The sequence below is a fragment of the Diabrotica undecimpunctata genome, chromosome 5 (assembly GCF_040954645.1).
Source record: "Diabrotica undecimpunctata isolate CICGRU chromosome 5, icDiaUnde3, whole genome shotgun sequence".
Lineage (NCBI taxonomy): Eukaryota > Metazoa > Arthropoda > Insecta > Coleoptera > Chrysomelidae > Diabrotica > Diabrotica undecimpunctata.
Genome location: NC_092807.1, coordinates 128,665,596 through 128,681,334, shown reverse-complemented (window position 1 = coordinate 128,681,334; position 15,739 = coordinate 128,665,596). Strand labels below are relative to the sequence as shown.

The 15,739-nt window shown below is 33.2% G+C and overlaps 2 protein-coding genes across 2 annotated transcripts in view; one reads left to right on the top strand and one right to left on the bottom strand.

The window, feature by feature from the left end:
• Window positions 1-15,739, bottom strand: part of Rim (Rab3 interacting molecule) — a 295,789-nt gene that overhangs the window by 267,035 nt on the left and 13,015 nt on the right. The gene's annotated exons all lie outside the window — the stretch shown is intronic.
• LOC140441790 (uncharacterized) lies at window positions 11,688-13,121 on the top strand. The gene is made up of 2 exons (XM_072532710.1): window positions 11,688-11,811; window positions 11,862-13,121. The coding sequence occupies exons 1-2, from the start codon at window positions 11,766-11,768 to the stop codon at window positions 12,494-12,496; spliced, it is 681 nt and encodes a 226-aa protein (XP_072388811.1). The 5' UTR covers window positions 11,688-11,765; the 3' UTR covers window positions 12,497-13,121.

Below are 15,739 nucleotides of genomic sequence, written 5' to 3'. Positions count from 1 at the left end.
CAGATCGTCAGAAATTATCTAGAAGAGGTAGAAATTAACACTATGGAATGGCCAGCACATAGTCCGGATTTAAATTCGATTGAAAATCTCTGGGATATCCTTGGTAGGAGATTAAGAGTGACAACGATCCAACCAAACAACTTACAGGAAGTGGGAGAGATGCTGATCCAGATTTTTAGAGAACTAGACCAAAATGAAATACGGCAGTTAATTTTAAGTATGGACCAACGATATGAGGCTGTTATATGTAGTAGAGGTGAAAAACACTCGTTATTAGGACTTTTTTCATATTTTAGTTTACTTTTCTTATCATTAATTTTTAGAATTTTCCGTTTTATTTTTTTTTTCTCCTGTACTTCAACATTTTCTGATGATTAGACAAATTGTTATAGTTGCTAATAAAATGTTGAATAAATCTGCTGAAGTTTTATCTTTTATTCTTTTCCTGTTTACAAATAAAATTGATTTATTGAAGTGGTGCGTTAATTTCTTGGAGAAGTGTTATACATTTTAAAGTAGACGGCTTTAAAACGATATTGCCAATAGTGTAAAATTCTCATGTAAGTTATTTCATGATATACTTTTATTCTTGTCACTAGTTCTAACTAAACTATTTACTACTTATTGATATTTGTACTTCCTCCACAGTCGCCTCTTTTTTGTTTATTTCCGTTATTTCTATTTATATTCGTATATGCCACTGTGCTGTAAGTATGACTCTTAAAATATATTGGGCTATTGTTTGTCTATATAAGTAAGGATAATTTCAAAAAATTGATTTGTTAGACAAAGCCCCAAGGGATCGCTTTGGTCCCTTAGTTCTTAAATCAATAAAAACCTAGTTTAAAAAAAATTATATCAACTCTAGATGGTAGAATCTGATTATATTTTTTAGTGTCATCGTTTAAATATTTGGAATACCATACAGTACCAACAATTTTTTGGGCAGTTCTGATTGGAGGATTTCTAGATCTTCTACAGTCTCTCGCTAATTCTGCTGTAAGGGGTAGATCTGGTGAAGCAATATTACTCAAAATGGGAAACCATCTAACTGCGGTTGATTTTATTGTTCCAGTGATTATTCTCATGGTTTGATTAAGTTGGACATCACAAAATTCTGCCACTGAAAAAACTAAAGCTATCGCAGACGTCCGAAATGTATTTGCAGAAGCACCCCAAATTGTTCCAGCAAATTTTGTTATTATATTGTTTCTTGTTGTCAATTTACCGGCTGCTTTTGTAAAATGATTTTTGAATGTTAGTGTTCTATCAAGTGTTATACCTAGATATTTGGGGTTGTTGTTATTTTGGATAACTCTATCACTTAGAGTTACATGCTAGTATTTCCAGCAAGTGTTAGGCTGTAAGCGCCAGCTCTGAAAGCTCTGAAAGTAGGTACTTAGGGTAGTTTGATGTTTGTTTAGAGCTCGTTCTCCTGCTTCTTTACTTCTATCTTGGAAGTAAATGGTAAGATCGTCAGTATAAGCGAATTTTCTTGATTTCAAATACGTAAAATAGTTTCGAAACACAATTCAGATTTCTGCCTTAATCTGAGCCTTCTAAAAATTGCAAGGCAAAGCAGACGTTGATAAAGATGTTAATAGAGACATGGGGAATCTAAAATTTGCATTCCACGACATGTCTCCTCAACTAAGAAGAAATCATTAGCGAATTGGTTTCTTGTACTCATACAGAGTAGATCCGAATAAAATGAAAAAGACAGGCAAGATTTGATTTCACGTACAAAGCGTCTATGTATCTGTTTATACGTATTTCGCCTTAATAAGGCTCATCAGAACAGCTATTCATAGGCGTTTTCAATGTGAGAAATAAATCTTTCCTGTCTTTAAGAAGCAACACTAAAATGGCTTCGAAATGGACGCAATAGCGACATCTGATAATAAATCCGTAAAATAGATTCGAAACACAATTCAGATTTCTGCCTTAATCTGAGCCTTTTAAACATTGCAAGGCAAAGCAGACGTTCATAAAGATGTTAATAGAGACATGGGGAATCTAATCTAATAATCAATTCGCTAATGATTTCTGCTTAGTTGAGGAGACATGTCGTGGAATGCAAATTTTAGATTTAGATGCGGAATATGTTTTTTGGTAATAGTAATAACCAGTCCTAGGAAACGGTGATAATTGTTGGTGTTTGAGTTAATGAAGCGAATGCAGGTATCCAGCTCTTTGGTATATTCGGGCTAGTTTGCTTTGTTAAAATCCCAACTTGTCGTGGATTCAAATAGGGAAAAGGACCCAACCCAGGTTACAATTGCGACAATCTGAACCAAACAATTAAGCATATAGTAAAGAAGTGTGAACTGATCGGTCATCAGGAGGATTTGAAGGACTTTATTCATACTGCAGAGTCTAGCCTTGAATGGATACCTGAACTTTAATATATTTACTGACTCATTTTTATATATTATGTAAATTATAATAAATAATTATGAAAATAATAACTATTTTCTATTAAAAATGTAATTACTAAAACATGTTATCATTTATTTAGTTGTTCTTTCCAAATATAGTTTAAACTGACATAACTTAATAACTAAAATCATTTTTCTTATTTACGTCATTATCATCGTATAGTTACTGCAATGTTTTTCAAACAAAACTTGTTAGTCTCTGAATAAAAATTTAATATTCATTCTTAAAAGAGCCCTTGTGTTTGTATATTTTTCATATTTAAAGAGTGCACCCTAAAACAAACCATGTAGATACATATTCATAAGGTAAATTTAAAAAGCTCTCAGAAATGTAAAATAGACAGGGAATATGCAACAAAATAAATATTATAGGAAAGTGTATGTGTAGAATTACAGTTTTACTTAACGAATAAGTCAAGTTGTCTAAATATAGAGAAGTAAATTTGATACTTCTATTGCTTATAGGCTATTAATATAAATCATTTGAAAATGTATACGGGTTTTAAGTTTATAATTAAGTTTTTTAAAATCCACAAAGAAAATGAATTTAATGTAGTTGGCTGTATACCATATAATCACAAAAATTGTATTTAAAAAATTCTGTATAAAAGATATAATAATATAAAAACCCTGTCGGGATACATCACAGAACATTTTCGGAATGACTATTCCATCCAGTGCTTTTCTAGGTTTACATATTTGAAACCTACAAGTTTATTAATAATCCGTTACCAAAATTTACATTTATTAAGAGCCCGAAAGTAGAAAAATATCAGTACTTGGGAACTTTGATCAATGAAACCAATGATCATAATGCAGAAATAAACAGGCGAATAGAGATTGCCAGATCAGCATTTATACGAATGAAGCCACTCCTAACGTGCAAAAACCTAAATTTGGAGATCAGACTACGTACCATTCGCTGTTATATATTTTCAATAATATTATATGGAGCTGAGACATTAAAAAAATGCAATTTAAAAAGAATCGAGGCTTTCGAACTCTGGTTATACCGCAGAGTATTAAAAATATCATGAACTGATAGAATTACAAATAAAGAAGTACTGGAGAGGGTTGGTAAAGAAACAGAACTAATCACCACTATACAAACCAGAAAACTGGAATACATAGGCGATGAGGGGACCAAAATATGAAATTTTGAGACTCATCATACAGGGAAAGATTCAAGGAAGAAGATCTGTTGGCTGAAGGCAGAACTCATTGTTGAAGAATCTACGTGATTGGTATCAATGTAGAGCGATTGATTTGTTTAGAGCAGCAAGCTCAAAAATAAAAATAGCCATTATGATTGCCAACCTCCGTAGGGAGACGGCACTCTAAGAAGATGAAGAGCCCGACTGGTTCTTCTTTAAATCGTGTGTTATTTGTCTGTCTATCCATCTGTAAGTATGTACAATTATTCTTGAGGAAAAATTACTAGTCTTGAAACTTGATAAATAAGTTCTTCTTTGTCCAGGGAAAAATTCTATTGAATTGTGGATCAGTAAGTCAAAGGCCACAAAAGTTACAGCTAACTTTCGATAGAGAGGAAGCAGGGCATTTAAACTTGATATATACAGTATGAATATTAATTTACATTGCCCAAAAAAGACTTAAGAACTTGAGTTATATAGGATATAGTATATTCTTGATTAACATTTTTTTAGACGTTTTTTTCACTGAAATAAGGCCAAATTATTCCTTGTCTAGAAACTGCATACCACGCGGAATTGTTCACTACCCAACGGCATTTCTTACATGTCTTCTGGTCCTTGGAAAGATACTTAAACCTCCTAAAACGGGTCTATTGTATCACCTGGTGTCAAACGAAATAGACCCATAAGGACCTAGTCTTTATATATCTGCTATAATCCGCAGGGCTCCGAGTCTGAGCTATTCCTGGCGTTCCGAACGTCTAATCCTTTAGTAACCTTGTGGCCCCACATAAATCCACAAGTCTGTTTAAGGGTAATTCTCTCATTTGGCTCAAATACATAAAGACTGAACCCATGATCTGCCATTTCTGGTGGGCCAGTGCCGTGCACTTCCAGAAGATATGTGAGGAGGTGTCCTCCTCCTTATTATACCATATAATAAGAGTCACACATATATATGTCGTAGGCAATCGGTGTAACACGTTATTTCGTGAAAAGTCTAGTCATTACACGTATTCTCCGCAAACGCTGTATTACCTTGTATTACCTTGTTTGACTGAATTTATGCGCCATTTCACGGACTGCCGTCTACGCTTTAGGCAAACGGTGTTACAGTCCGAATGATTGAAAGTTACAGCATCTGACGGTTGTATGTTCAGTCATTTATTAAATAAATTGCAGAGTTATTAGTCCAGTCAGTCTGAAGACAAAAAAAACCCGAAACCGAAAAGAATGTTAGCAGGATAATGAAAATTATTTGTAGGTAGTTTGATGGACATAGTTGAGTAAAATTAAATAGAAAGAATGAAAAGAAAAAAAAATAAGAAAAACAAATCAAAATAATGTTTGTTTTTTAATAAAATAATGAATGAATTCTGATGGTTGTACCAACTATATTATTTTGTAACATGTTCTGTGACCTATTTCATTATTTATTTAAACAAGTGATGGCATCTAGAATTGCACATATTTTTATTTTTAAAGCATACACAGCGATTCGTTTAACATTGTTTCTTCGAAGATTTGCAAAAGCGCCTCATATATCCCTGATCGTGACCATTGATTATAAACCACACCATGTGTGGTTTATAATCAATGCCATGACGCAATAAGACTGCAGCGACAGCTTCTCGTACAGAAATATATTTATCACTTGTGCCATGTTTAAAAACTGACTATTTGCTGTAACAGTATCTGCACGATTATACCAACTTTAATTTTACCGACTGCAGTTCCTAGCTGAAAAACTCCATTTGTGTAGTCAACAATCGCACATAGTAAATTTTGCATGTTGCTTCGGCCAAGATCAATTTATCCAACTGACAATAGTACACAGTCTCCAATTTTTAAAGGTGACAATTTTTTAGCAGTGTTTGTCAGCATTTTTTCAGCAGCTTTTTTCTGTCCCAAATGGCATTTGTTTCTGTCTTTCGCAATAGATGTTTAAATAGAACACAATACGCACGATACGTTCCTGTCATTTTACACAGTTAACACACATTACGACTTCTAGCGTTTCGTTGATGTTTTCATATAGATCAGGCAAAGGTTCAGAAACAGCTGCAGAATTGGCGGATTCATCAATTACTTTTATTATTATATTTGATTCCTGCAATGAGTTACTTGGGTCGGTTGCCTCTTCCAGTCTTTGCATATCGCCTTGCTTTTCCAGATCGAGAAATATTTCTAACTTTTGTTGTTCTTGTTCTTCTGGTTTGGTATCATTTAAATCGGTAGCATGATAATCAGGTTTTTCTTTTCGTTGTTTTTCTGGGAACTTTGGCAATATTTCATTAAGGTCTTCTTCCGTGTGTAAACTCGTAATAATCTCGTTTAGTAGCGGTGTGGACGATAACCCAATCTTTGGGTTAGTACCAAATAAAGTCATGAATGTGTTGCTTGTGTGAGTCCATTTCAAAAGGTAAAAGAAATAATAAATTAGACTTACTCACAATCAATTTAATTTAACTAATCAGACGACCGGTTTCGCTTTCTACAATATGCAAAGCATCTTCAGGTCACGATACAAAGTTAAATAAATGATGCCGGTACTCTATTAATTGATGGTTGAAAGAACATGGTTCAAACTATCTTGTATTGTTGATTGGAGAACTCAAGTCAACTATTGTAATTGTTTAACAGTAAACGGGGAAGTTCTTGAGGAGACAGATTTTATCCAATGAAGTAGAGATAGGTAAATGTAATTGTTTGTTTGATGAAAGTAATGTTCTACACCATTAAGTTCTTTAAAGTTATTTATATTTATTCTGGAGATATATTTATGAAATGTGTATTATTTATTGAGATTTTTATTTTTGTTTTGGAAGGTGACAGGTGAGACAATGAATAAGAATAGATGTATAAATTGTGTGGGTGTGCAATATCAGCTTGTAATTATCAAATTTCTTTGATAAAGTTACGTTGCAATATGTGGCAAATGGTTGTAAAGTCCAATATATAAAGTTAAAAATTAAAATTGAGACACTTTAAGACACACAGAAAACACACAGAAAACACTTTAAAATACGGGGGGACGAAACAGACATTAAATTTAAAAAGGGGAGGATTTTAAAAGAACTACATCTCTTACTTGTAGTTAAGAGAGTTACACTTACGTGTAAGTAAGAGATGTAGTTATTTTAAAATCCTCCCCGTTTTAAATTTAATGTCTGTTTCGTCCCCCCGTTTTTTTAAGTGTTTTCTGTGTGTTTTCTGTGTGTCTTAAAGTGTCTCAATTTTAATTTTTAACTTTATATATTGGACTTTACAACCATTTGCCACATATTGCAACATAACTTTATCAAAGAAATTTGATAATTACAAGCTGATATAATTGCACACCCACACAATTTGTACATCTATTCTTATTCATTGTCTCACAAATGTCACCTTCCAAAACAAAAATAAAAATCTCCATAATCTTATAAATATATCTCCAGAATAAATATAAATAACTTTAAAGAACTTAATGGTATAGAACATTACTTTTATCAAACAAACAATTACATTTTACCTATCTCTACTTCATTGGATAAAATCTGTCTCCTCAAGAACTTCCCCGTTTACTGTTAAACAATTACAATAGTTGACTTGAGTTCTCCAATCAACAATACAAGATAGTTTGAACCATGTTCTTTCAACCATCAAATAATAGAGTACCGGAGTCATTTATTTAACTTTGTATCGTGACCTGAAGATGCTTTGCATATTGTAGAAAGCGAAACCGGTCGTCTGATTAGTTAAATTAAATTAATTGATTACAACGTTCTATGCTTCTAATCTAACTTCGCAAGAGCTTAAAATTAATTCTATAATTGGTCGAGAAATGTGACATTTAGATTTCAGACCAAATATCATTTTATCTCTAGACCCATGCCCGATAGAAATAAGCAAAGAATATAATATGTCAAACAAATCTTCATGAGGAGTAAAGTATATAATGTTTTCACTATCTTCTAGCCTTTTCCTTATATATATATATATATATATATATATATATATATATATATATATATATATATATATATATATATATAACTTGTTTGTGTCCCTCCTCCAATGTATCATATAGGGATAATAAGTGATATCTACTGCCTTCGGTTTGCTTGGCGAGCAAAATTTTCCGTACAACCTAAAATAAACAAAATGATAGGTACCTAGTTTTTGACAATTACTTAGGAATTACTTAGGAACTAACTGAAACACTTGCATACTACTTTATTTACTACTTGCTTTTTCGAAATTATCAACCAGGTTACGTTTAAGTTGTTCTTACCTCATTCATTTCATCGTAATTCCACTGCTTGTTGGCGTCTTTGTTCTTCTTCTTCTTAACATGCCATACACCAAAGTGCGTAGGCGACTATCTCATTACTAGAATTCTGTTCTTGGCGGCGTGACACAGCTCGCCTGTATTGTGTATTCCTGTCCATTTTTTAATATTCCTTAACCAGGATAATTGTTTGCGGTCGGCTCCTCTCCTACCTTCGATCTTCCCTTGTAGGATTAACTGTGGTATTTCATATTTTGCTCCTCTCAATATGTGCCCAAGGTAACCAATCTTGCGTTTTTTAATTAATTCAAAGAGTTCTCTTTCCACGCCGGCTCTCTTAAGGACGTCATCGTTTCGAACTCTATCCACCCAAGGTATGCGCATCATTCTTCTCAATGACCACATTTCAAATGCTTCAAGTTTGTTGATAGATGTCTTTTTTAAAGTCCCCGTTTCCATGCCATAAAGCAAGATGGACTATATGTAGCACTTGACCATTCTGTAGCGTATTTCGAAATTTAGGTTTTGATTACATAGGAGCGGTCTGAATTTCACAAAAGCTTATCTTGCCATTTGTATTCGGGTTTTTATTTCTTGTTGTGGATCCGATTGGTCATTGATTGTGGTGCCAAGGTATTTAAAAGTTTTCATGCGTTTTATGCGATCGTCACCTAAGCATATTATCGGGTTTTCTGGAGGGTTTCTGCTAATGACCATATATTTCGTTTTCAAAATGTTGATTTTGAGGCCATATTTTTTACCTATGATATTCACCCTATATAACTGATAATTTTCCAAATTATCAGTTATAATCACTGTGTCGTCCGCATAGCGTAGGTTGCTAATTGGTATGCCGTTCACCTTAATGCCTAATTCCGTGTCTTCTAATGCTTACGCAAATATATTTTCAACATATACATTAAAAAACCATCGGAGAGAGTATGCAGCCTTGGCGGACACCTTTCCAGATTTCAAATTCATCCGTATATTGGTCTTGATCAATCCCCACCTTTGCCATTTGGTTCCAGTATAGATTCTGAATAATTCTGATCTCCTTCTGGTCAATTTTGGCCCTATGTAGTAGTTCCATCATGATATCATGTTTAACATTGTCAAAAGCCTTCTCGTAGTCGATGAAGGTGAAGTAGACATCTTTTCGTTGATCTAAACAGTTTTGTATTAAGGTGTTCAAACATAAAATTGCCTCTCTTGTTCCTAGTCCTCCCTTAAAACCGAATTGTGTTGACCCGCTAAGTTCTTCTAGTATCTTGTACATTCTTGAGTGTAATATCCTAAGGAAGAGTTTCAGCAAGTGACTCATTAAACTGATTAAGCGGTGTTCATTGCATTTTGTGGCATTAGCTGTTTTTGGGATCATCACAAAAGATGACTGCAGCCATTCTCGCGGAATGTAACCAGTATCATAAATTCTATTGAACAGCTTTACCAAGATTTCGATATTCTCCTCGTCTATTAGTTTTATTGCTTCTATATTAATTTCATCTGGACCTGTTGCTTTATGCATCTTTGTTGTTCTAACTGCATATTCTATTTCACTTCGCATTATTGATGGCCCTGATAAGTTTACGGAAGGAAGTTTGCGCGTTAGTTGTGTTGGTCTTTCGTCACTTGACGAAAGTCAAGTCTTCCGTCTTTGTTCACTTGATAATATTGGTTTACTTTTTCATAAAATGTATCCTTGTGGATATCCATATTTATATAATAATAAACACTTGCAACAAGATATGTGATAAAATCTTAATTCGACGACTGAATTGGCTAAACATACAACCGTCAGACGCTGTAGCGTTCAATCATTCGGCCGGTATCACCGTTCGCCGTCTACCAGGGACGGCAGTCCCTGAAATGGCGCATAATTTCAGTCAAAAAAAGTAATAATTAAAGTAATACAGCGTTTGCCGGCAATACGTGTAATGACTAGGCTTTTCACGGAATGACGTGTTACGCCTATTGCCTGCGACATATATACCATATAATCATATATACGTCACCGTGGGCCGCCAATCCAAGCAGATGTAAGGGCCGCCTGAGTCTATGGTAGCCAGTAAGCATACTGACCACCATAGATCATATTTTACGGTCTAGAAGGAAAAGTTGGGCTGTAGGAATATTGGATGGTACCACTACATGAAGCCTAGTCTATTAGTTTATCTCATGTCTCCACAACTAGCTCAGGAGTCCTGGAACCTCCGCAGAAGAAGCTCTATGAGACTAAGTCGACCAGTACTGAAGGGCACTCCAATCACAGGTTCGGGTCCCACCGGCAGAGTGGATGAGCATTAAATAATATAACAATAACATAACACCTCTATTGTTAAATCTATTTACCTGGCAAATGATAATGGCATTCATCACTGCACCAGATGTTGCTGATAAAACTGAGATTATCATATTACAAAGTAAGGATTCTATAATAGTATTCAATACCGTCTCAAGAAGGTATGAATTCATATTCAATTTTGCAGCAGATCTCCGTTGACTACGATGTAATGAGTCCACAAAATGATTAAATACACGTTCTTGATTTCCATTGTTCTTTTTCTTCATGCTGCTTTACTTTTTACTTGAAGTAGCACATTTCTAGTTCTCCTAAATTTGGTTAGAATATTCAGTCAACATCATTTCTGGGTGTCTGTATATTGAAATGCTATAAAAATTGATCACGGTCGAATTTAATGATTGGATTATTTTCTCTACTTAATCTAGAGTATAGGCGAAAGTAGTACCCAATTAAAAAACACTTTTGTTTTTTCTATAAATAACATTATCTGCCAACTTGCAAATATATAAGTACATCTACACCAAGCCTCAGTATTTATATAGAATAACAATGATTTTTTAGAGATTGAAGCAAAACTAGGCATAGCATTTCAATACAAAAAATATCTAGATTATTGTAAATAAAGAGCAATTTTTTAGTTTCTATTGGACAAAATTTCATGAAATATATCAAAAAATTGTGCAAGAAGAGTTATTTGCAAAAAAAAGTTTCCAATTGGATACCGCATCTGTTAGCCGAAGAGCAGAAAGCAAGTAAGGTAAATTGATGTCAAAAAACTCATTACTTTAGTAACAATTTATGTAGAAGATCAAAGAACTGCCACAGCTAGTTGATGGACAACCATTTTTTTTTGTAGTAAGCCATCGCTGAGCTTCGAAAAACCAGCCTCAAACTAAAATTGATCTTCACTTAGACAATGCCTGTTTACACGCAGCTCGTAAGATAATCTATTTTTTGTCATCTTATCCTATCTACAGTTTTACCTTGAGTTTCAACGAATTTTTTACTTTTTATTAAGGACAGACTACGTAGTCGTAGATTTCAGTTATTAAGAAACACAGTAAATACCAAAACGATGTCAAAAACGCAATTTTGACTGTACATAGACACAAGTAAAATAACTGTTTTAAACAACGAATAGAATTGGTTGGAATAAAGCAAAAGTGCATTAATTTTCGTGGGGAATACTTCGACAAATAATAAAGTATTTAAAGCTACCTACTGTTTTATGCCAGGTCTATATACAAAATGTAAAGTACGCTTATATAGCATATTATATATCTCTGTAATACCTGTTTTTCCAAAAATTGTCCCTTTTAAATATTTTTATTGTATTTAATTTCTCATTACAGATGGTAGTTTAAACCTTTTTCCAATATAAACTTAAAATTAAAAAAAAAATTACTAATCTAATACTAACTCTAATTCGAATACATGCAAACCTACCTATAATTATTATTTTTGACGTAAATTAAAAGAAAAACTGGCAAACGTCAAGTATATCATATTTTTTGAGTTTTCCACGATTTCTGTCAAATAAATTTGACAGAAAATTTTTGTAAAATATTCTCATACTATAAAATATACATTTAACGATAATGATATGGTTATACATAATATCTACATGCCTTATCACAGTATTTTGTAAGTAAGAAACAAATAAATTTATTTACTTTATTAATATTCATTTGTAGGTACAGAATGTCCTCCACTGCATTCAAGAGTTTCTGTCGGAGAATTCAAAGACTTTGGGGCACAAGCATCAAATATTGCTATCAAAGCAGCGCAGGAGGCAAAAGCGGCCCAAGATGCACAACAACAAGCGGGTTTTCAAGCTGCCAAACAGGTTAAAGAGCAACTAGCAGAAAAAGCGATGGAGGCAGCCAAAGCAGCTGAAGCAGCTTTAGCAGGAAAAGAAGCACTAGTAGAGGAGATTCAAATAGAAGTTAAAGAAGCTGAGATGGTAGTCAACGAAGAAACTTCCAGTCTGCAGCAACTTCAGCAAACTCTTCAGTCTGCCAATAAAGCTGCTCAGCAGTCACAAGCTGAGTTAAAGCTACTTCAAACCACTTTTCAGTTGGCTCAAGGTAATGCAGCAAACTCTCAACAGGTTTTTGAGGGTGTTAATACGCAATTAAATGAAAAAGAACAGTTACTGGAAGCAGCCAAATCTAAATTAGATCAATTAAATAAACAGTCAATGGCAGCTAAAGCTGATCTGGCTAAAACTAAAGAAGCTGCAAAGAAAGCGGATACGGCTGCAGCAGAAGCTAAGCAAAATGCCTCTAGAAATAAGCGAAAGGTAAAAAGAAACAATATAAAGAAATAATTTATTTTTATATATACATGAAGAACTAAAGTTGGTTTACTTTTATTATTATATTTTTAAAGATAATTATACTTCTTATAAATTAAAAAATCTATTGAATTATTGTAAAGTGCCCATACCGTTTAATTCTGAGGATACAATGTATCTAATATGACTGTTTCTCTACAGAAAATGTTCCATTATTTGATTTTTACTTCTGGATATAAATTTCTATTTAATTTCTTACATTGACATTGTTTTGATTTTATGTATTTTCTTTAAACACGTTTCTTATTAATTTCCATAATTTTCGTAGTGCTTCTTAATTTCCAAAAATATCTAAAAAAACGTGCCTAATTAAAAAAACTGAAAATAAGTATTAAAATCTTAATACTATTGGTTAATTTTCTAAATCTTCTTCTTTCAGAAGCATATCGTACATCCCTTATTTCCAAAATACTCAGTATATTTTTAATGTGACTTCTAAATACTCTTTTTCGTCTAAATATTCCATTTGTTTAACCTAAAGTTAGCTAATCCACCAGTCGTATTGTTAGTTAAAAGTTTTAGAGAAACTAATAAAAAATATTAATCTTTTATTTCCCTATAAATTATTGTAACTCACATCTTAAAAATCTGGAAAAAATCGAACATTTTTCTTTTGCGCCTATAACACGAGAGCTATTACTCCTACAAAAAAAATTATAGGAGTTAAAAGTTTCATTTTTCAACTTTACATAACTAGCTACAAATTAAAAATGTACTGTTGTTTGTTAATTAAAAGCTTAAGTTTTTTAATTGTGTCTTTTTCTTATGTGTCAGTTTATATAATTTGTCAATTTAAAAAATTTTTTTACACCATGTATTTTTTAATTTTTAACTCATTTTATAAGTGTTGCGTAAAATTGTCACATGTTAGTGTAACATCCAAGAAATACTAGTGTCAATAACTTTTTTCCTGACGATGAAAATAAACATTGGTGTTCGTATATAATTTTTTTATTTTTTGTTCTGAAGTTGTATTCTTGAGTCATTTTAATATTATTTACTATCTTTAATGGGAATAAACCATGTGATTAATTTACATTAAAGATAATTTTTCAAGTTACGATTTTGAAATTTAATTAAATCTAATAAAATCTACCTTCATCTTTATATAAGGTAAGTGCGCCAAATATTGCCATGCTCCTAATAGACTCCCCATAAATTTATTAATTTGTCCCTTAAATGACAGATGGTCATGTAAGCTCAAATATCGAATTAAAACAACCACTCTAAAATCGTTATAGGTGGAACCAGTTAGTATTGGTGTTGACGGCAAAGCAGCGTGTATTTCGTGCGATTTGTTTATAAAGACGTGGGAAAACTGTAATGATTGTTATAAGCTAGCTAATACCGACTATAGAAGGATGAGAACGTTATGAGGTAGGTACATTCAAGTACTTTATTAATCTATATTGTGTGTAATTAATATAAAAGAGAATAAAACATAAATCGCCATGTTTGTTCCGCAGTAGTAATGATCCTAATATTGCCATGGCAATATTTGGAACCTAACATGAAAATTTACTTTTTATTAATAAAAACTTTCTTTTCAACAGAATGCCGAATAGAAAGAGAGTCCTGTGGTCTAAGGCGAATCTCCTTGCAGCGTTAGACTACTTTATCGCAACCAAAATTCGGTTAAACGACTTGGAAGGAAAAGTGTTTTAAGTTTTGAACAAGAAAGAGACCTAGTATGCAGAATTCATAAACTAGCATAGGTGAGCTTGCCAATAACTAGTTAAATAGTAAGAAGAAGTGTATTTTCCTATGCGATGATAATGAACATTCCTAATCCTTTTTCTGATACAGTTAAATTAGCAGGAAGGAAATGGCTGAAATTATTCTTTGCAAGACATCCCGATGTGGCTAGAAGGAAGGCTCAGCAAATGAATCCAGTAAGAGCACAGAAAATGAATCCATTTATTGTAAAGGATTATTTTAAGAAATTGGAGGAAGTATTCATTAAATTGGAATTGTTTGATAAACCTAGAAACGTGTACAATATGGACGAGAAAGGTTGCCGTCTAACGATCCATAAACAGCAAACCGTATTGGCCAAGAAAGGTGCTAAACGTATCCACTTGACAGCGCCTGAACACGGTGAAAATGTTAGTATTGTGGGTTGTGGAAATGCCCTGGGGCAAGCCATCCCACCGTTCATTCTTTTCAAAGGAAAGAGATTAAAGCCTGAATGGAATGATCATCTACCACCAGGATCAACTGTAATGATGACACAGAAAGGGAGCATGACAAATGAGGCGTTTATTTCATGGCTAGGACATTTTGCAAATTATAAGAATACAGGACCCACACTCCTGATATTCAATGGTGCAAAATCGCATCTGGACATAAGTATTGTTGAAGCTGCAGAAAATTATGGTGTTACTTTATATTGTCTTCCAAATACCACCACGCATGAACTGCAGCCTATGGATAAAGCAGTCTTCAAAAGTTATAAGTTTTTTTCTTGGGATCAGGAGGTTTTAAATTTTTTGATAACTCAACCTGGGAAAAATTTAACCAAAATGCGATTTGGTGAAATATTTAGTAAAGTTTGGTTAAATGCGATGACACCAGCTAACATCGTCTCTGGGTTCAAAGCAATTGGAATATTTCCTTTTAACCCTGACATCATACCTGAATCAGCATTTGCACCCAGTCTTATAACGCATATTGAAGAAAATGTGTTAGAACCACTAGACGTCGACAATAACAACGTAAATAAGCCATCAACTACTACGGTTGATGAAAACGGTCCCTGGACAAGCGGAATAAGTAATAAAAAAAAATCAACAAAACGTCTTCGTTTATATAGCGAGTCGTCTCATTCTGAATCAGATTTCAGTGTTCATGATAGTACATCTGATGATATCAACAGCGAAGATGAAAATATGGTACCATTCACTCCCGAAAAAGTTCCAGAACCGGACACTTCTTTTAAAGGTTTGGGCTTACTAATTTCGCACCTAATCAAGATAACTGCTACAAAGAGAAAACCAGCAATTAATAGCAAAGCTCAAGAAGTTACGAAGGATTTATTTTCCACAGCGATAGAAAAATCACCCAAAGGTAAAAGTAACAAAGAACCTTCCAAACAACAAGAAAAATCAAAAGACAAAAACAAAGAACAGGAAGGAAAGAAAATAAACAAACATCAAAAAGAATAAGGCAATCTGAAAAAAGAAAATAAAGAAAAGAAAATAAACAAGAATTTAAAAA

Coding starts and splice junctions, on each gene's coding strand:
- LOC140441790 (XM_072532710.1), top strand. CDS start 11,766: ATGATATGGTTATACATAATATCTACATGCCTTATCACAGTATTTT. Junction 11,812..11,861: donor ATGCCTTATCACAGTATTTT/GTAAGTAAGAAA, acceptor ATTCATTTGTAG/GTACAGAATGTCCTCCACTG.